At 35.8% G+C, this 20,974-nt stretch overlaps 1 protein-coding gene across 7 annotated transcripts in view; it reads left to right on the forward strand.

The window, feature by feature from the left end:
• Positions 1–20,974, forward strand: part of PMS1 (PMS1 homolog 1, mismatch repair system component) — a 122,998-nt gene that overhangs the window by 67,382 nt on the left and 34,642 nt on the right. For all 7 annotated transcript variants that reach the window (XM_069064550.1, XM_069064554.1, XM_069064552.1 and 4 more), the window contains one exon: positions 8,500–8,616. In XM_069064550.1, the coding sequence (XP_068920651.1) occupies positions 8,500–8,616 (117 nt within the window). The remainder of the gene's footprint in view (positions 1–8,499; positions 8,617–20,974) is intronic.

Here is a 20,974-nt window from a genome sequence, read left to right on the forward strand (position 1 = left end):
CTTAACTAATTTCTTACCTAGAAATTTCAACCCAGTAATTTGGGAACTTTTTCTTCAAGAAATAAAACATTACATAATTGAAAGAGAGTGTCTAACAATCAACTGGAAAGAGGAAAAAAAGAAGTGGACAAACTGCCCCTAATGCCAAGAAACAGAAATTGGAAGTTGAACCATCAATAGCTTTTAATCTCTTTACTGGAAATCTGAACTTTAACAAGAGCTCTTCTGAAATAAAAACTGGTATCATTAACTTCTTTGCAAAAAAACAATTTCACAAATGTGAATGTCCAAGTTGGTTCATATAGAAGTTTGGCTGTTTGGAGTTTGAATTTGCTAAAAATTTAGAAAAAAAAAACCTCTGGAACTCAGTAGCTCAAAAGTTCTTGACTCTGATATTAAGCTGAAAAATCAAAGTAAAACAAGATAGATTGAAATACAAAAACACTTTTGGTCAAGAGCCTACCTTATGAATATTCTTAGGAAGAACTAAAGGAAACGTTTTGAAGATGCTTTTGAAATAAGATAAATTAGTATTAAGGATGGAATTTTAAAAGGATTCCCCTAAGTTGAATTTAAATTTGAATAGTTTCCCTATCCTGAATTCTCTTTTCACTTGCTGTTTGAAAGGATTCTGGGTTTTTTCTCTTTTCATTTAGTCATTGACAGAGCCTTCTGAGGAAATCCCAAGATCATTCATACATAGTCCAAACACAAATTACATTTCAAGGGAGAGAGCATGTTGACTTTCACAGCATGAATTTCATATAAACTCTTTGAAAAAACTAATGGTAGATATGAGAATTAAACTTTTTATCTATGAGTTGTCTTGAATTTATAATGTTATACTCCATATACAAAACCACTTTCCATACAATAAAAATAGTGCATTACCATGTGATTTAATCAATGACGATATTCCTTCCACAGACCAACGTTCTTCTATTACTTGATATGTCTTTTGGGTTTCTGAGGTTAAAGAAAATTCGCCATGTTAGGGCCATACTAGTTTGGTAGCACTATGCTTTATTTAACCAAATATCTTTCTTTTCATACTATATATATATATATATCCGATTTGTAATTTCATTGATATAGGAATTTCCTACCCAACCCCCAAATTCAGAAAGCTCCTTTTACTAATGCAGATCAAAACCTGATCTGTTCTACCACTGCCTGGGGCATTGAGAAGTTAAGTGACTTGTCTGGTATCACATAGCTTTTGTGTGTCAGAGGTAGGAATTGAACCCAGGTCTTCCTATTCTGAGGCCTACTCACAGTGCCAAACAACTTTTAATAATGATGATGATGATAATAGCTGATATTTGCATAGTACTTTAAGCTTTATAAGTGTTTAACATATATTTCTCATCAGGACCAGTTCAACTTTCTGGTAAGACATCAAATTAAGACCTCAGGAGTGTATTTACTGTATTTTTTTTAAATTTGCATATGACTTTTTTTGAACCTATGATTTCATTGGTAGAGGTATCTCCTAGGTGAGGAAACTTGCTCCATCAATACAGATTGATCATCTTTGCTGCAACTTACAGTCTTAGAGAGTTGCCCAGAGCCCTGAGAGGTAAAATACCTAGACTTACACAGCCAGTACGTGGCAGAGGAGGAATGTGAACTTGAACAGCCTCTCAAATTTACATGTGTTTTTAAGCCATGTCTAATTTTGAAATTGATTTAAGTTTGAGTCATTCAGCTGTATCTAGCTTAATCTCCATTTTAATTAAACTATTCATATGTATTGCTTTTAAGAAGCAAGTAGTAATTCTGGAGCCTTTCTCACAAATTCCTTCAATTTTTAAATATTTTTTTTCCTTTGGAATTAAATTCATCAAATATAAGTGTGAATTTCAACAGACTTTTTGTTGTTTTTTATTCATTAGTTCATTCATTGTATCTTTTTTTGAGTATCTACCATGAGTCAGACACTATGCTATTTGCTATGGGAGATTTAAAAATGTAATGATACATCTCTTTCCCTCAAAGACTTTAGTCTAGTAAAGGAGATAACATGTACAGTAAAAAATTAGGATGTTGTAACATATGTGAACTACAAAGTTCTTTGGGAGTTCAAATAAGGCACCTAACTAGTTTTTTAGCAACAAATTATTTTCATAGAAAGTTTTACAAAGCATCAATTTAGCCCACTAGAGTTAAATAATGTAATGTGATGATACAGCAAAATTTAGTCAATTTTATTACCAGAAGTCCAAGATTAAAGAGGGTAAAGGAGAGGTCATTTATCAAAACTAGCATTTCCTAGTGAGTCACTGATTCAAGCCTTGGAATTTCTGGTATCTGAATAAACGTTTTGCTTTTGTCTTCTATATGGTGAGTCTGTTACATCTTGCAGGTGAGAACTATGCTGGCATATTCATAGTCACTGTTGTTGCTGTGGATATTGTATTGGTGCTACAACAGGGCATAGGAATCCAAGGGGAATAGTAATGAGTAGTTTTGGTGATATAGGCATATTTTTTTTCACATGCTTTATTAACTTTGGGTTTACATCATTCATTTCTGCCAGATTTTGAGTTACAAATTTTCTCCCTGTTTTCCCCCTACCCACCACCCCAAAATAGCAGTCCCACAGGATATCCTCTCCTCCAGTCTGCTCTCCCCCATATCTTCTCCCATAACCCCTTCGACTTTTCTAGTAGGGCATGGTGAATCTCAATGCCCCAGTGCCTGTATATCTTATTTCCCAATTACATGAAAAATAGTATTAATAATAGTATATGTATGTATATACATATGCGTATATTATTTTAAAAATTTGATTTTAAAACTTTGAATTCCAGTTCATTCCCTTCCTCCCTTTTCACCCACCCTTACTGGGAAGATAAGCAATTCAATATAGGTTGTACATGTGTAGCTAATGCAAAACATTACCGTAGTAGATATATTGTAAAAGACTGACTATATTTCCCTCCCTCCTATCCCACCTACCACTTGTTCTATTCTCTACTTTGATCCTGTCTCTTTACAAAAGTGGGTGCTTGCTTCCAAATTCCCTCCCCCCCATCCTGCCCTCCCTTCCATCATCTCCCCTCTGATCCCCTTCCCTCCTACTCTCCTGTAGGGTGAAAGACCCTATTTAGTGTGTATGTCATTCCCTCCCTGAGACAAATTCAATGAGAATAAGGTTGACCCATTCCCTTTTGACTTCCTGTTCTTCCCCTCCATTGTAACCATTTTCCCTTGCCTCTTCTATATGAGATAGTTTACCCCATTCTGTCTCTCCCCATCTCCTCTCATTATATTCCTCTCTCACTTCTTAATTTCACCTTTTAAGTATCATCCTTAACCTATTAAATTGGTCCTGTGCCCTCTATGTATACCTGTACACACACACACACACACACACACACACACACACACACATACACACATTCACATATGTATTCATATGCCCATATACCCATCTATATAGACATATATATATATATATATATATTTCTATTCCCTTCAACTATTTTCATATTGAGAAATGTTTCATCAGTTACAATTATCATTTTTCCATGTAGGAATGTAAATAGTTCAACTTTGATAAGTTCCTTATGATTTCTTTTCCCTATTTACCTTCTCATGCTTTTCTTGCTTCTTGTATCTGAATGTTAAATTTTCTGTCCAACTCTGGTTTTTTCATCAACAATGCTTGAAAGTCCTCTATTCCACTGAATGACCATATTTTCCCCTGAAACATGATACTGAGTTTTGCTGGGTAGGTGATTCTTGGTTTTAATCCCAGCTCCTTTGATCTTCGGAATATCATATTCCAAGGAAGAGAGTCAAGACAGAAAATTGGGATATTGCTGATAGAGTAGAAAATGGAAGTTGGAAGAGGAGCAGAGCCAACAAAAGGACTGGGTGAAACAGGTTTCCAGCCCATAACAACGTAGAAGATCAGCAGGAAAGTCTGTCTCAGGTCAAAGGGAAATGCAGTCCAATGCAGTTGGCATCTGGGCAAGCCAGCAACAGACCACACCCTCAGTAATCTAGCGGGGAGTCCCCAGGTCCCAGTACATGCATTTGGGGAAACCCCAGAGTAGGTCAGGGGTGAGGCCCTAACCCCTAGCAAAGCAGGCCATCAGTGAACTCCAGTGTACCAGACCAGCAATGAGGCTCTCTGCCCTGGTATAAGAATCTCAAGATAATATCCCCTCTACCTTAGGAGCACAGTCCAACTTTAACATAAAATTAAAAGAAATAGAATGGAAAAGTGATCAAACAACAAAAAACAGTCTAACCATAGAAAGTTACTCTGGTGACAAAAGATGAAAACACAAACAATGTAAAACTGGCTACATGCAAAGCCTCAAAGAAAAATGAGATTTGTTCTTAGTCCCCCATAAAAGAACTCCTAGAAGAGCCCAAAAAAGATTTTAAAAATCAAATAAGAGAGATAGAAGAAAAATTGAGAAAAGAAATCAGAATGATGCATGACAATCATGAAAAAAGAATACTGCTTGGTAAAGGAAGCACAAAAAATAAAAAAAGATGTATAAAATTTCACTGAAGGGGCAGCCAGGTAGCACAGCAAGTAAGAGCACCAGCTCCAGTGTTGAGAAGACCTGGAGATCGAATCCCGGGCTCAGACACTTAGCACCCACCCAGAAACACCAGGCCGTGTAACCTTGAGCAAGTTACTTAACCCCAATTGCTTAGGAGCGGCCAGGTGGCTCAGCGAGTAAGAGCACCGGCTCCAGTGTTGGGATGACCTGGATCAAATCCGGGCTCAGATACTCAGCACCACACCCAGAAATAACTGGCCGTGTAACCTTGAGCAAGTTACTTAACCCTGATTGCTTAAAAAATAAAATAAAAATAAAAATTCACTGAAGAAAACAGTTCAAACGTTGTAAAAAGTAGAATTGACCAAATGGGAAAAGAGGTACAAAAGCTCACTGAAGAAAATATTTCAAATTAGAATTAGACAAGTGAAACCCAATGATGCCCTAAGACATCAAGAAACAATCAAAAAATTTAAAAAAATGGAAGAAAATGTGAATATCTCATTGGAGAAACAGCTAACCTGGAAAATAGATCTTGAAGAGATAATTTAAGAATTTATTGATTACCTGAAAGCCAGAATAAAAAAAAAAAAAAAAAGGGAGGGGTACCTGGACATCATCTTTCAAGAAATTTTAAAGGAAAACTGTTCTGATATTCTAGAACCAGAGAATATAATATAAATTGAAAGAATCTACTGAATACCTCTTGAAAGAGATCCCAAAATGAAAACTCCCAGGAATATTATAGCCAAATTCCATAACTCCCAGGTTAAGGAGAAAATACTCCAAGCAGCTGGAAAGAAACAATTCAAAAATAAAGCCACAGTCAACATGTTAGCAGCTTCTATGTCAAAGAAATGGAGGGCTTAAAATATGATATTCTGGAGGGCAAAGCAGCTAGGATTATAACCAAGAATCATCTACCCAGAGGAACTGGATATAATCCTTCAGGAGGAAAAATTGATATTGAATGAAATAGAGGAATTTCACACATTCCTGATAAAGACCAGAGCTGAACTGGAAATTTAATTTTCAAATACAACTCAAGGAGAAGTATAAAAAGGTAAACCAGGAAGGAGAAAACATAAAAGATTCAATAAGGTTAAATTATTTACATTCCTAGAAAGGAAAATGATAGTTTAAACTGAAGAATTTTATCACTATTAGAGCAGTTGGAAGGAGTATACAAAGATAGAGGGCACAGATATAAGTTGACTTTGATGGAATGATTAATAATAATCATTTATTAATGATTAAAAATAATTAAAGGGTGACATACACTGAGAGAAGAGCTAAGGAGGAAGTACAACAGAGTAAATTATCTCACATGAAGAGAAGTGAAAGACTTACTACAGTAGAGGGAAAGATGGGAGAGATGTGGGCATTGCTTGCATCTTACTTTCATCAGAATTGACTCAGGAAGGGAATAGCACACATTCATTTGGGTATAGAAATTTATTTTACCCTATAGAGAAGTAGGAGGGAAAGTAGATGAGAGAAGGGGGAAGGAACTGATAGAGGAGACAGTAGATTGGGGGAGACAGTGTTCAGAAACAAAACACTGGTGAGGAGGGACAGGGTGAAAGGAGAGGAAAGTATAAACAGGAAAATAGGATGGAGGGAAATACACAGTAATCTTAACTGAATGGGAATGGGAAAATGGAATCGTGGATTAAAAAGTCAAAATCCTATAATGTTTACAAGAAACACATTAGAAGCAGAGACACAGAGTAAAGGTAGAAGGCTAGAGCAGAATCTCTTATGCTTCAGTTGAAGTTAAAAAGGAAGGGGTAGCAAAACCCAGACAAAGCAAAAACAGAAATAGGTCTAATTTTAAAAGACAAGGAAGGAAACTACATCTTACCAAAGGTACCATAGACAATGAAGTAATATCAATATTAAATATATATACACCAGATGGTATAGCATCTGGATTTTTAAAGAAGTTAAGTGAGCTGCAGGGAGAAATAGACAGTAAAATTATACTAGTGGGGGACCTTAACTTTCCCTTCTCGGAACTAGTTAAATCTACCAACAACAAAATTCAAGAAAGAAATAGAAAATAATAATAAAAATAAAATCCAAGGAGTTTAGATTAGCCAGTGTAATGGGGGGGCATTTTGGGGTGGCAGTGGAAGAGAGACCAGGTTCAATCTGGTAGATGTAAAACAAATGGCATATTCGTGCTTTCTCAGTAACTTTAAAGTTTGTGAGAGTTGCATAGAACCTTTAGAGTTTAAGTGATGTACCTAATGAATGTCACACGGCCAGTATATGTCAGAAGCTGCATTTGAACCCAGGATCTTTCTGACTCTCAGGTCAGCTCTATCCATTATACTACTTTAAGAGGAATGAAAATTGAAACAATGGAGATTTCACCTTATTTTATGAAATTTGGCAATGGGAAGAAATGTCAAAAGATCTATGGTAAGACTGGTAATACTATTGATGGAGCTATGAAGTGGTCCAACTATTCTGGAAAATGATTTGGAATTGAATAGTTTTGACTAAATTGTACATACTTTTTGACCCAGCAGTACATTATTGGGCATATACTTCAAGTCAAAAACAGTCAACAAATATTTATATGACTTACTATGTGTCAGAAAGTATGCTAAGCTAAGCATGATGAATACAAAGAAAATGTAAAACCAGGGCCTGCTTTCAGGACATTTCATTCCAGTGAGGGAGACATATACCTAAATGAGTGTATAAAAGACACATATAGAAGTGATACGGGCTAACTTTAGAGAAGTCACTAACAGATAATGGGAGCATGAAAGCCCTCCTGCAGAAGGCACTGTAAGAAAACAGAAACATGTCTAGTGTTTGCCCAGATATCAGTTATTTTTCTATTGAGATATTTTACCTCTTTTTCTAATTTTTCATTCTTGATGTTTTGTTTGACTGATTCTTGGTTCCTCATAGAGTTATTTGCTTCAATTTGGTTGATTCTAGTTTTTAGCGAATTATTTTCCTCAGTTTTTGAAGCTCCTTTTCCATATCACACATTTTTCTTTTTAAGGAGGTGTTCTCTTCATTGTAATGTTTTTCTAATATTGCAATTTTGATTTTAAAAGAATTATTCATTTTATCTTCTGTCTCTCTAATTTGGTTGTCAAAGTTCTTTTTGAGCTCATCTAGGAGTGCTTTCTGTGCTTGAGACCAGTTAGTTCCCTGTTGATGCTTCAGCTGTGGGTGTGGAGTCAATACTGTCTCCCTCGGAATTTGGTTCCTCCCAAGCACTATAGTAGGACTCCAGAGTCTTTGTCTTTGTAGTCTGCTTTTTACCCATTTTGAGGCAGGGCCCTAGCCACGCCCTTCCTCTAGAGCTCCCAAGCCTTTACTGTTTAAAGTTTTGCTTTGGGGGCAATAATTACTATGTTTTCAGAGTCGGGGAGGATTGGAGCAGCCCAGGTTCACTTTGCCATCCTGGTCCCTGAAGTCCAGATAGGGGCTTTTTAAATTTCCAGGTTGTGGGCTGGTAGTCCCAGGAGTAGCTGCTGCGATTGCCAGGGGCCCTGCATTTGACTCTTACCCTGCTCTGTCCAGTCCCAGCTCTGCAGTGATAGGCCTGCCAATGGCCCTTGTGGTTGGTAGGCCAACTTGCCGCCACATTGATCAGGCCTTGTCTTGGCCTATGCACTGGTCCCCATTGTCTTCCAGGCCTCTGCCAGTAGTTCCTAATTTTCATATCAGGTTGTTTATAGAAATGCTACAGTGTATTTCCTGTTTGTCAGTAAAATATTAGTACTTTACTTGGAGTCAGTCCTTAAGGATGATCTGAGCTGAATTACTATAGCTTCCAGGTGATATTCAAAGGATGGAATTTTAATATAAGAATTTAAGTAAGTAATATAAGAACTTATATAAATATGTATACATATAATGTGATACATTTATTGTTACAGGTATTTTGAACTTTCTAAATCTAAATTCAGTATTATAAGATCTGACTGCCATTTTATTTCAGGTAATTATTTGGCAGAAAAGCAGAGTTTCAGACCACAAAGCAGCTTTGATGGCAGTTCTGGGAACTACCATGATGAACAATATGGCAGCCTTTCAGCAGCACTCCGAAGAATCTCAGGTAACTAAAGGATGACGGTATTTAAAGTGTTCTTTAATTATTTTTATACCACCTTTACCTTTCATACCAAACAGAAGGTGTTGAAATGTCAATTAAAAAATCATAATGCCAAATATAAGCAGGTAGATAGTAAACCTGGTATTATTCCCATTTATGGTGAGGTTCAGATGAAATATGATATATAAAGCAGTTTGCAACTGCAAAGTACCATACACATATCAGTTGTTTAATATTATTCTATTTACAAAACATAACTATAATGAAGTAACTTTCATTGTTAAGGATACTCCCCTTTGCTTGTAATGGAATAGGATCAGGTTTTCTTCAGAGACCTTATTTCATCAATTGTTTCCTTTTACATTTTTAAAAAAATGACATTTATTCTGCTATTCAAGTCATCCTCCTGTCTCTTGCTTTTCACTGTCAAACTTCTATAAAGATAGTCTGTAGTCATAGGCTGGTTGTTTTGTTGTTTGGTTGTATTTTGCTCTTAATTTTATGTATTTTAATTTAAGTATTTTGAGATATCACTAATTAGATGCTTTACATAGGTGTGGGTATCTCACTTTTCAGCAGAATCAAAGCCCTCAAGTCTTTCCTATCTAGTTCTGTTTTTTTCAAGTCCATCTGTAAATCTTCCATTAAGATCTACCTCATAGTCCAGAGGCCTCCCTCTGGATATCGGACATTCTCAACATAGCACTTATGCTTTCCATTTATTGTCTCTCATTCTCAATAAATGGCCAGTCCACCTTCATTTCCAGTCATGAGTATCACCACTGGTTTCATTTTTAGCATCAGTGTCAGTGTGTTCAGTCTCTCCAGTACTGTAGCAATTAGAACATTGGATGAATATATACATTAAGAGTATCATCTATTCTATCAATTCTTGTAAATGGTCTGAAAACTGATTCTCAGTACCTTTGTTCTTCCCTGTTAAAAAAAGTTTGTTTTTATTTTTTATATATTAGTCATTTACTACTACTTGCCTTCTCTCACAGTCCAGCATTCTCCTTTATAATAAAGAATATATCTAAGTTCAGCAGGCTTTTTTGTGTTATTTACATTATTATAATCATTATGTATATTATCTTAGTGTGCTTCGACTTTTTTCAGTCTATATAAGTTTATATAAATCTTCTTGTGTTTCTAAAAATCTCTTATAGTCATCCCTTTTTATGGCAAGTATGCCATAAAATCCCCTTCTATACATATAGCACAGTTTGTTTAGCCATTTTCCAGTTTATATTTATTCATTTTGTTTTCTTTGAATTTTTTTCTACCATAAAAAATGTTGCTGTGAATGTTCTCTTTCTTTCTTTGGCCTCCTTGGGACAGATGGCTTAATAGTAGATTCTCTGGCTGTTCAATGTTTTGGTGTATATGAACCCTTTGTTTATGACTTTGACCTCTTTGTAGTGTATTTGTGGGTGTGGGGGTGTGTATACACACACACACACATACACTTGTATATACTAATCCTGTATTCAAATATTTTCTGATTTAGTATATCCTGACTGAGCTTCCAATCTTGTGATATAGCCCCTGAGAACCTCACCTCTTCCATAAGGCAGAAGAATATTTTATTAAATGTTTAGGACATTTTTTTTACAGAGGAAATGTGTTGCCAATTTTATAATGAAAATCAATGGAAGGTAGGATTTAATGTATAAAATTTGTTTTTTAGCCAGATTTGAAGAACTTAATTATTTTGTATGTTGAATGTATCCTTCAGCTTTCCAAGGATGAAATATCCTACTTTCTTGTCATGTCTAATTTTTTCACTTTTGCATTCAATTCTATCTCCTCAAATCTTCTGTAATACCTTGTTTCCTTTACCATTTTCTCTTCTCACTCTCTGCCTCATGGTTTCTGTTGTTCTTTCTCTCCCTTCTTCCCTCTTCTCTTTCTCTCTCTCCTCCTCTGTCTACAAACATAATTAGATCTCCACTCTTCTGAAGAAATTTCCAGACCTTTCAAACTGTTTTCTAATTTTTTCACTTTTCAGTCATTGTAAAACTAGAAAGAATGGTCTATAATCTCTAACTTGTTTTCCTTACTCCCTATGTACTCCTTAACCCCTTGCTCACAAATGACCTCTTAATTGCCAAATCCAGTGTGTGGCCTTTTTTTTTTAGTTTTCATCATCCTTTCTGCATCATTTGATGTTGTTGATGACCCTCTTAATATTCTCTGCTCCCAAACCAGAAGAACATTTTATATAAGAACATCATAAGGAAAAATAATTTTGAAAATTTGAAGAACTCTGATCAGTGTAGTGTCCAACCACAATTCTAGAGATCTAATAATGATGCAAGCTCTTAGCACCTGGAGGGGCGACAGATTCAGGGTTCAAAAAAAGACACATTTTCAGACATAGTCATTGGGTGGGTTCAATATATTTATGTGTTGTAAGGATTTTGGTTTTCATTTTTTGCAGTTGAACGAAGGAGGTGAAGAAGGGGGCTTATTGTTATGTTAGTGTTACCTCCAAAAAAGAGAGTCATTGAAATATATAAAAGAATTTGTACAGAAGACAAAAGGAAATTCAGAAAGAAATAGACAGGGAAGACAGCTTTGAAAGTTAACATGTTAAATTTGTTGTGCTTTTGTACTTTATATGTACTTTGTGTTTGTATACCAACATATAGATTTTGTATGTACATTTGTATATACTTTTAAAAAGCAAGGCAAATTTTAGATAATTGGTTTCATACAATCTTTTTTTGTTCTACTTTGCATTACTGAGAAGAGCTAAGTCTATCAGAGCTATTCATTGCACAGTGTTGCTTTTACTGTGTACAGTGTTCTCCTGATTCTGCTCACTTCACTCAATATCAGTTCATGTAAGTCTTTCCAGGTTTTTTGGGAGTCTGCCTGCTCATCATTTCTTATGGGATACAGACCACGAAGTAGTGTTGCTGGGTCAAAGGGTACACACAGTTTTATAGCTGTTTGGGCATAGTTTCAAATTGCTCTCCAGAATGGTTGAGTTCATTCACAACTCCACCAAAAATGCTTTAGTATTCCAATTTTCTCACATCTTCTCCAACATTTATCATTTTCCTGTTTCGTCATGTTAGTCAATCTGATAGGTATGATGTGGTACCTCCAGATTGGTTTTACTTGCATTTCTCTCATTAACAGTGATTTAGAGCATTTTTTTCATATGAATATAGATAGTTTCAGTTTCTTCATCTGAAAACTGCCTGTTCATATCCTTTGACCATTTATCAATTGGGGAATCATTTGTGGTCTTATAAATTTGATTCAGTTGTCTATACATTTTAGAAATCAGGCCTTTATCAAAGACACTGGTTGTAAAAATTGTTTCCCAGCATTATGTTTCCCTTCTAATCTTGGTTTCATTGACTTTGTGTAAAAACTTTTCAATTTAATGTAATCAAAATTACCCATTTTGCATTTCATAATGTTCTTTATCTCTTGTCTGGTCATAAATTCTTCCCTTATCCATAAATCTGACAGGTAAACTATTCTTTGCTCTCCTTTGCTTTTAGTTTCAGCTTTCATATTAAAATCATGTATCCATTTTGACTTTACCTTGGCATACAGTGTATACCATACTGTTTTCTAGTTTTCTCAGCAGTTTTTGTTAAATAGTAAGTTCTTATCCCAGAAGCTGGAGTCTTTGGGTTTATAGATTACTATAGTCATTGATTACTGTGTCTTGTGTACCTAACCTATTACACTGATCCACCACTCTATTTCTTAGTCAGAATCAAGTAGTTTTGATGATTACTGCTTTAGAATTTAAGATCTGGCACTTCCATTGCATTTCTTTTCATTAATTCCCTTGATATTCTGCACTTTTTGTTCTTCTAGATGAATTTTATTATTTTTTTTCTATCTCTGTAAAATAATTTTGTTGTAGTTTGATTGGTATGACACTGAATAAATTAATTAAGGTAGAATCGTCACTTTTATTATATTAACTCGGCCTACCCATGAGCGACTGATATTTTTCCAATTATTTAGCTCTGATTTTATTTGTGTGAAAAATGTTTTATAATTGTGTTCATGTAGTTCCTGGGTTTGTCTTGGCAAGTAGACTCCCAAATATTTCATAATTTCTACAGTATCTTTAAATAGCATTTCTCTGTCTTTTGCTGTTGGACGTTGTAAATAATATATAGAAATGCCTATATGATTTATGTGAGTTTATTTTATATACTGCAACTATGCTAAAGTTGTTTATTATTTCAGGTATTTTTTTACTTGATTCTCTAGGATTCTTTAAGTATGTCATGTCATCTGCAAAGAGTGATAGCTTTGTTTTGTTTTTTCTTTGCCTATTCTAATTACTTCAATTTCTTTTTCTTATTGCTAGAGCTAACAATTCTAGTACAATATTGAATAACAGTGGTGATAATGGACATCCTTGTTTCACTCCTAATATTATTGGAAAGGCTTTTATCTTATCTGCATTACATATAATGCTTGCTAATGGTTTTACATAGATGCTACTTATCATTTTAAGGAAGACTCCATTTATTCCTATACTCTCTAGTGTTTTTAGTAGGAATGGATAATGTATTTGCTTGAAAACTTTTTCTGCCTCTATTGAGATAAAATTATAATTTCTGTTAGTTTTTTTTGTTGATATGGTCAATTATGATGATAGTTTTCCTAATATTGAAACAACCCTGCATTCCTGGTATAAATCCTACCTGATCATAGTGTATTATCTTCGTGATAAGTTGCTGTAATGTCTTTGCTAATATTTTATTTAAAAATTTTGCATCTATATTCATTAGGGAAATTGGTCTATAAATTTCTTTCTCTTTCTCTTCCTAGTTTAGGTATTAGCACCATATTTAAATCATAAAAAGAATTTGATAGGACTTCTTCTTTGCCTTTTTCTGCAGAGTTATTTAGTATTTGAATTGATTATTCTTTAAATGTTTGATAGAATTCACTTCTGAATCCGTCTAGCTCGGGAGATTTTTTTCTGAGGGAGTTCATTGATGGCTTGTTCAGTTTGTTTTTTTCTTTTTTTTTTTTTAATTAAATTGTATGTTTATTTTTAGTTTGCATCATTAATTTCCACAAGATTTTGAGTTACAGATTTTGTCCCCATCTTTCCCCTACCCACCACCCCAAAACAGTAATCCCACTGTATGCCCCTTCCCCCAATCTGCTTTCTCCTATATACTCCTCCATTCCCCCTCCAACTTTCCAGTAGGGCAACATGGATCTCTATACTCGAGTGCCTGTATATCTTATTTCCCAGTTACATGTAAAATAATAATAATAATATTTTTTTAAACATTTGATTTTAAAACTTTGAATTCCATATCTATGTATACCTGTACACATATATACACACACTCACATATGTATTCATATGCCCATATACCCTCCTATGTAGACATATCTATGTATATATACATTTATATTCCCTTCAACTAAACTCATACTGAGAAAAGTTTTATAAGTTACAATTATAGTTTTTCCATGTAGGCATATAAATAGTTCAACTTTGATAACTTCCTTATGATTTCTTTTCCCTGTTTACCTTCTCATGTTTCTCTTGTTTCTTGTATCTGAATGTCATATTTTCTATTCAGCTCTGGTTTTTTCATCAAGAATGCTTGAAAGTCCTCTGTTTTGTTGAATGACCATATTTTCTCCTGAAACATTATACTCAGTTTTGCTGATTCTTGGTTTTAATCCCAACCCCTTTGCCCTCTGGAATATCCTATTCCAAGCCCTTCGATCCCTAAGTGTAGAAGCGGCCTGATCCTGTGTTATCCTGATTGTATTTCCACAATAGTAATTTTGTTCCTTCCTGACTGCTTGTAATATTTTCTCCTTGACCTGGGAACTCTGGAATTTGGCTATGATATTCCTAGGACTTTTCTTTTGGGGATCTTTTTCAAGAGGTGATCAATGAATTCTTTCAATTTCTATTTTGCCCTCTGGTTCTAAAATATCAGGGCAGTTTTCCTTGAGAATTTCTTGAAGGATGATTTCTAGGTCCTTTTTTTGATCACAGCTTTCAGGTAGTCCAATAATTTTTAAATTAACTCTCCTAGATCTATTTTACAGGTCAGTGGTTTTTCCAATGAGATATTTCACATTGCCTTCTATTTTTTTTATTTGTTTGAATCTGTTTAATAATATCTTGATTTCTCATAAAGTCACTAGCTTCTATTTGCTCCAGTCTAATTCTGAAGGAATGATTCTCCCAAGTGAGCTTTTGAGATTCTTTTTCCATCTGGGAAATTCAGCTTTTTAAGGCATTCTTCTCCTTATTGGCTTTTTGAGCTTGTTTTGCCCTTTGAGTTAGTCTATTTTTTAAGGTGTTATTTTCTTCAGTCAAGTTGTTTTTTTTTGGGGGGGGGGCATTTAGGGTTAAGTGACTTGCCCTAAGGTCACATGGCTAGTTTTTGTGTTGAGTGTCTGAGGCCAGATTTGAACTCAGGTCCTCCTGACTCCAAGGCTGGTGCATTATTCACTGTGCTACCTAGCCACCCCCTTCAGTCAAGTTGTTGACTCTCTTTTCATGATTTTCTTACATCATTCTCATTTCTCTTTCTAATTTTTCCTCCACTTCTCTTATTTGGTTTTCAAAATCCTTCTTAAGCTTCTCTATGGCCTGTAACCAGTTCATATTTTTCTTAAAAGATTTTGATACAGGAGTTCTGGGTTTGTTGCCTTCCTCCTGTTCCATGCTTTCATCCTTTTTGTCCCCAAAATAAGAATCTAAAGTTTGATTGCTTTGCTTCCTTTGCTTACTCATTTTGCTACACAATTACTTGACCTTTGAGCTTTTTACCACATTAGAATTCTGCTTCCAGAGAGGAGAGCTTCATCCCAAATCACTTGGGTTTTCTCAGCTGCTGGAGCTATTAGCTGGCTGCCCTCTGTGACACCTCCACCAGTTCTGGCACCTGGTCACACACCCCAGGACCTCCACCCTAGACAGCAATCCAGATCCAAGCAGGTTAAAGCAAGAGCAATTACCTCTCAGACTGGTTCCTTAGTTCCCGTACAATCTGCAGGCCAGGAGCTCTGAAGCAGCCACGCCACGGCGGCTGCCATGCCTCATCTACTTCTCCCTCCAGGAGCAGAGGCTGGACACCACTCCCAGACCTCCTGTTCCCAAAGTCCACACTGACCTCTCACTTTGTCTTTGGCATTTATGGTTTGATAATTCTGGAAACTGCCACAGCTGCTGGTGATTTACTCTTCTGAAGTCCCTCCAGTTGTGGCTGGTTGTGGCCACCTTGAGGCTAAAACTGCAGGCTCATATGGGGCTGAGCTTTGCTCCCAGTGTGCTGCAATGAACCCTTTCCGTCCCCCTGCCCGGCTGTGTTCAGAGGGAGATTTGTTTCTTTCTGTTGCTTTGTGGGTTCTGTAGCCCTAAAGTTTATTTAGAGTCATTTTTTATAGGTATTTGAGGTGGTTTGGGGGGGGCACACGAAGTTTTCCTGCTTCTACTCAGCTATGCAGTTTGTTTTTTTTGAAATGGGGTTAAGTATTTTATTTCCTCTTCTGTTAATGTGGGCAATTTATATTTTTGTAAATATTCATCCATTTCAGTAAGATTGTCAGATTTATTGGTATACAGTTGGGCAAAATAGCTCCTAATTATTGTTTTAATTTCTTCTTCATTGGTGGTGAATTCACTCTTTTCATTTTTGATACTGGTAATTTGGTTTTCTTCTTTTTAAAAATAAAATTAACCAAAGATTTATCTATTTTGTTTTATTTTTCATAAAACCAGCTCTTAGTTTTATTTATTAGTTCAGTAGTTTTCTTAAATTCAGTTTTATTAATCTCTCCTATGGTTTTCAGAATTTCTTCTTTGGTATTTAATTGTAGATTTTTAATTTGTTCTTTTTCCAATTTTTTTAACTGCATGCCCAATTCATTAATCTCCTTTCTGTGTTTTGTTCATGTAAGCATTTGGAGATATGAAATTTCCCTTAAGAACTTCTTTCCCTGTATCCCATAATTTTTGGTATATTGTCTCATTGTTATTCTCTTGGATAAAGTTATTGATTGTTTCTGTGATTTTTTGTTTGACCCACTCATTCTTTAGGATTAGATTATTTAGTTTCCAATTAATCTTTAGTCTGTCTTTCCATGGTCCCTTATTGCATGCAATTTTTATCGTGATCTGAAATGATGCATTTAATATTTCTGCATTGGATTATAAGGTTTTTATGTCCTAATATATGGTCAGTTTTTGTGTAGGTGTCACATACTGCTGAGAAAAAGGTATGTTCCTTACTATCCCCATTCAATTTTCTTCAGAAGTTTACCATATCTGACTTTTCTAAAATTCTGTTCATCTCCTTAAACTTCTTTCTTGTTTATATTGTTGTTAGATTTATCTAGTTTGAAGGGGGGAAGGTGTTTGAGATTCCATGTTAGTATAGTTTTGCTGTTTCTTCATGTAACTCCCTTAACTTCTCTTATGATTTGGATGCTATACCACTTGGCACATATGTATTTTAGTAATGATATTACTTAATTATTTTTGGTACCTTTTGTCAGGATGTAGTTTACTTTCTTATCTCTCTTTTAATTAGATCTGTTTTTGTTTTTGCTTTTTCTGAGATAAGGGTTGCTACCCCTCCTTTTTTTACTTTTGCTGAAGCATAATATATTCTGGTCTAGCCTTTCACCTTTACTCTGTATCTCTCTGTTTCAAATGTGTTTCTTATAAACAGCATATTCTAGCATTATGGTTTTTAATCCACTTTGCTATCTGCTTCTATTTTTTTGGACAGTTCATCCCATTCACATTCACAGTTATGATTATTAACTGTATCTTTCTATCCCCTTTTCCCCTCTGTTTATGCTTTTCTCTTTCCTTTCTCCCTTTCCCTCCTCTCTAGTGTTTTGCTTCTGACCCCCTCCTCCCTCAATTTGTACTCCCTTCTATCAGCTCCTTCCTTCTTCTTTCCTTTTTCTCCTACTACTTCTTCCCTTTCCTTCTATCCATTCACTGTCTTTTCTTTCATCTATCCCCTCCTACTTTCTATAGGGTAAGTTAGATTTCTATTCCAAACTATATTATTCCTACCTTGAACCAAATCTAATGAGAATGAGGTTCAAACAATGCTCATTTCCCTCACTTCTTTCCCTCTACTGTAATAGGTGTTTGTGCCTCTTCATGTGATATAATTTACCCTTTTCTGTCTCCTCCTTTCTTCTTCTCCTAGTACCATCCCATTTTACCTTTAATTAGATTTTTTATCTTCACATCCAAGTCAACTTATATCCATATCCTCTGTCTGTGTATACCCTTTCTAAATGTTATAATATAGATATAGTTCTCAAGTGTTACAAGTATCATCTTCCCATGTAGGGATTGTAAACAATTTACCCTTATTGAATAACATAGTTTATTTTTTTTTCTTTCCTTTTCAACACTTTTTTTTTTCCTTTTTTGGAGGGGGGAAGGTGTAATGGGAATGTAAAATTAAGATCTTCCCTGCCCCTAGGCTAAAGTACACCTGGAGCCTGGGGTGGGAGGCTTGTTTTTTCAGTAGATACTTCTTGATTGGCCAATGAGTCAATAAGGTTGTTACATTCTCTGAGCCAGGAGAAGGCTATATAAGCCCTGATGTGTAGCTTTGTTTTGGGGCTCACTTTGAGAAGTGTCCTGTGATTTGATCAGATGAAACTCTGGGAAGCCAGTTGTTGAGAGCCCCGCCCCCCCCCCCCCCCCCTTTGAAAAACCCAGATGATTTGGTATGGATGTAATGGTTGGACAGTTTGTAAAGCTGTCTACTTGATCTGTTTCTGTCTTGATAATTCTGTCTGTATACTCTGAAGTTTGGGGTGCTGACCTTTTTCCCCTGAACTAGGTAAACGATATATGTTCGACTGATTAAAGTAAGCTTGTTAACCCATTTTGAGTTGCTTTCCTTTATCAAAGCAGATCCAAGAACCTGTATTGGCAGCCACCCTGGGGACGCTGGGGTGCTTGCTGATTCAGAAAGTAGGGCAGTTGGGGTTAAGTGACTTGGCCAAGATCACATGGCTAGTAAGTGTCTGAAGCCAGATTTGAACTTGGGTCCTGCTGACTCCAGGGCTAGTGCTCTATTCACTGCGCCACCTAGCCTCTTTAACTCTTTATGCTTCTCTTGAGTCTTATATTTGAAAATCATATTTTTTGTTGAGCTCTGGTATTTTCATCAGGAAAGCTTGGAAGTCCCCTGTTTTCATTGAATGCCCATCTTCTACCTAGAAATATTATGCTCAGTTTTGCTGGGTAGTTGATCCTTGGTTGTAATCCAAACTCCTTTGCCTTACAGAACATATTCCATGCCCTCCAATTTTTAATGTAGAACCTACAAAGTCCTGTATTATACTGTCTGTGGTTCCGCAATATTTTAATTGGCAATTGCTGGCTGCTTGTAATATTTTCTCCTTGGCCTGATAATTCTGGAATTTGACTACAATATTCCTTGGAGTTTTCATTTGAGATCTCTTTTACAAGGTGATTGGTGGATTCTTTTGATGATTACAGTCTGGTACTAGGACCTCAGGGCAGTTTTCCTTGATAATTTCTTGAAAGATGCTGTCCAGGCTCTTTTTCTGATCGTGGCTTTCAGGTAGACCAATAATTCTTCAATTATCTTTCCTAGATCCATTTTTCAGGTTGGGTGTTTTTCTAGTGAGTCATTTTACATTTTCCTCTATTTTTTTCATTATTTTGATTTTGTTTCACCCATTCTTGATGTCTACACACACCTGCCAGTTATTTCCCTGGTTTTATTGGTATTCCTTGCAAACATCTTTCTAAATCTCTAGGTTCTCCCTTCTGTAACCTTAGTTCCAAGTTTTCGCAGTGTCCGGTACTTTTAGCCCATTCCCTTGCTAGGGAGGAATAAGGTAAATCATCCCATCCTGGGATATTTGTTTCTTCCTCTAAAGTCCTTCTGCCTTCAAATAGAGAACTGATACCTTGCAGTCTCATCCTTATTTCCAAATGTAGCACCAACACAATATTCACAGCACCGACAGCAACTATGAATATGCCAGCATAATTCTGAATTGCAAAATATAACACTCTCCATATAGAAGACAGAAGTAAAACATTTATTCAGAAACCAGAAAGCTAAATCCCAACACCAGAAAACCAATTCCATTGTGGCAACAAAGAAGTTAATGCACCTTATCACTGCAAGAAACAATACTATCCCAAAACCTTCCCACAAACAAAAACTCACAATAGTACCTCTCTGCTTGCCTTCTTCCTCTGCCCTAACTGCTCTAACTCTCAGCTTCCTCTTGGTTTTGTTCTACTCTTTGAGCTCCACCCTTCGTGCTCCACCCATTCAGTAAACTCCTCCTACCACAGGCTCCATGTTATTTCATTCAGCCTATTGAGAGTCAGGAAAGATCTTCAAATTCCTTTAGACCTATTAAGGGGCAGAAAAGATCTTCAAATTACCATTACCATTACAAGTGGATACCTACTTATTTAAATGGTTTGGCTCCAGGCTAAATTGACCAGCAGAAGATGCCAGTTCTAAGCTATCCTCATGGAAGTTCTCACATTCTAGTGGGAATGAGAAATCTGGCTTGAATGTTCTTTCTTTCTCTTAATTTTTAAGGGCATAACCTTAGGAAAGGAAATATTTTTCACTAATTGAGTGATAGGGAATGTCTCTTAGTACCTAAGTGACTTTTGTCCTCAACAAGTCATAATTTTCTTTTTTCTTTTTTTTTCTTTATTAATTTGTTTGTTTCCTTTTAGTTTACAGGATTCAATTCCACAATTCCTTGAATTTCACATTTTGTCCCCATTCCTCCCCTCCCCCCCATGGTGGCTTATAGTCAAGTATAGGATCTGTAAATACTTTCACATTATACATTGGTCAGGTTATAAGGACGGATTGTACCAGCTGGAATGAAAAATGGTAAAGAGGACATAAAACCAAATAAGAGGACAAAAAAGATCAGGTATTTTGCTTCCACCTGGATATAAACTTAGTTCTTTCTAGTTCTTTCTCTGGATGCACATTTTTCTCTCCATCATGCATCTTTTGGGATTGACTTATCCCTGCATTGCTGAGAAGAGTCCAGTCTATCAAAGTTGGTCATCACACATACGTTGTGTCTGTAATTGTGTACAAATTTCTCCTGGTTCTACTCTTCTCACTCAGCATCAGTTCTTTTAATCCTCTCCAGGTAAATATGAAGACTGCCTGCTCCTCGTTTCTTATAGCACAATAGTATTCCATAACATGCATATACCACAACTTGTTCAGCCATTCCCCAATTGATGGGCACCCCCTTAATTTCCAATTCTTTGCCACCACAAAAACTATAAACATTTTTGTACATATGGGTCTTTCTCCCATTTCTATGA

The sequence above is a fragment of the Petaurus breviceps genome, unplaced genomic scaffold (assembly GCF_028583685.1).
Source record: "Petaurus breviceps papuanus isolate PSGF00001 unplaced genomic scaffold, PetGlider_PUasm1.0 90638, whole genome shotgun sequence".
Lineage (NCBI taxonomy): Eukaryota > Metazoa > Chordata > Mammalia > Diprotodontia > Petauridae > Petaurus > Petaurus breviceps.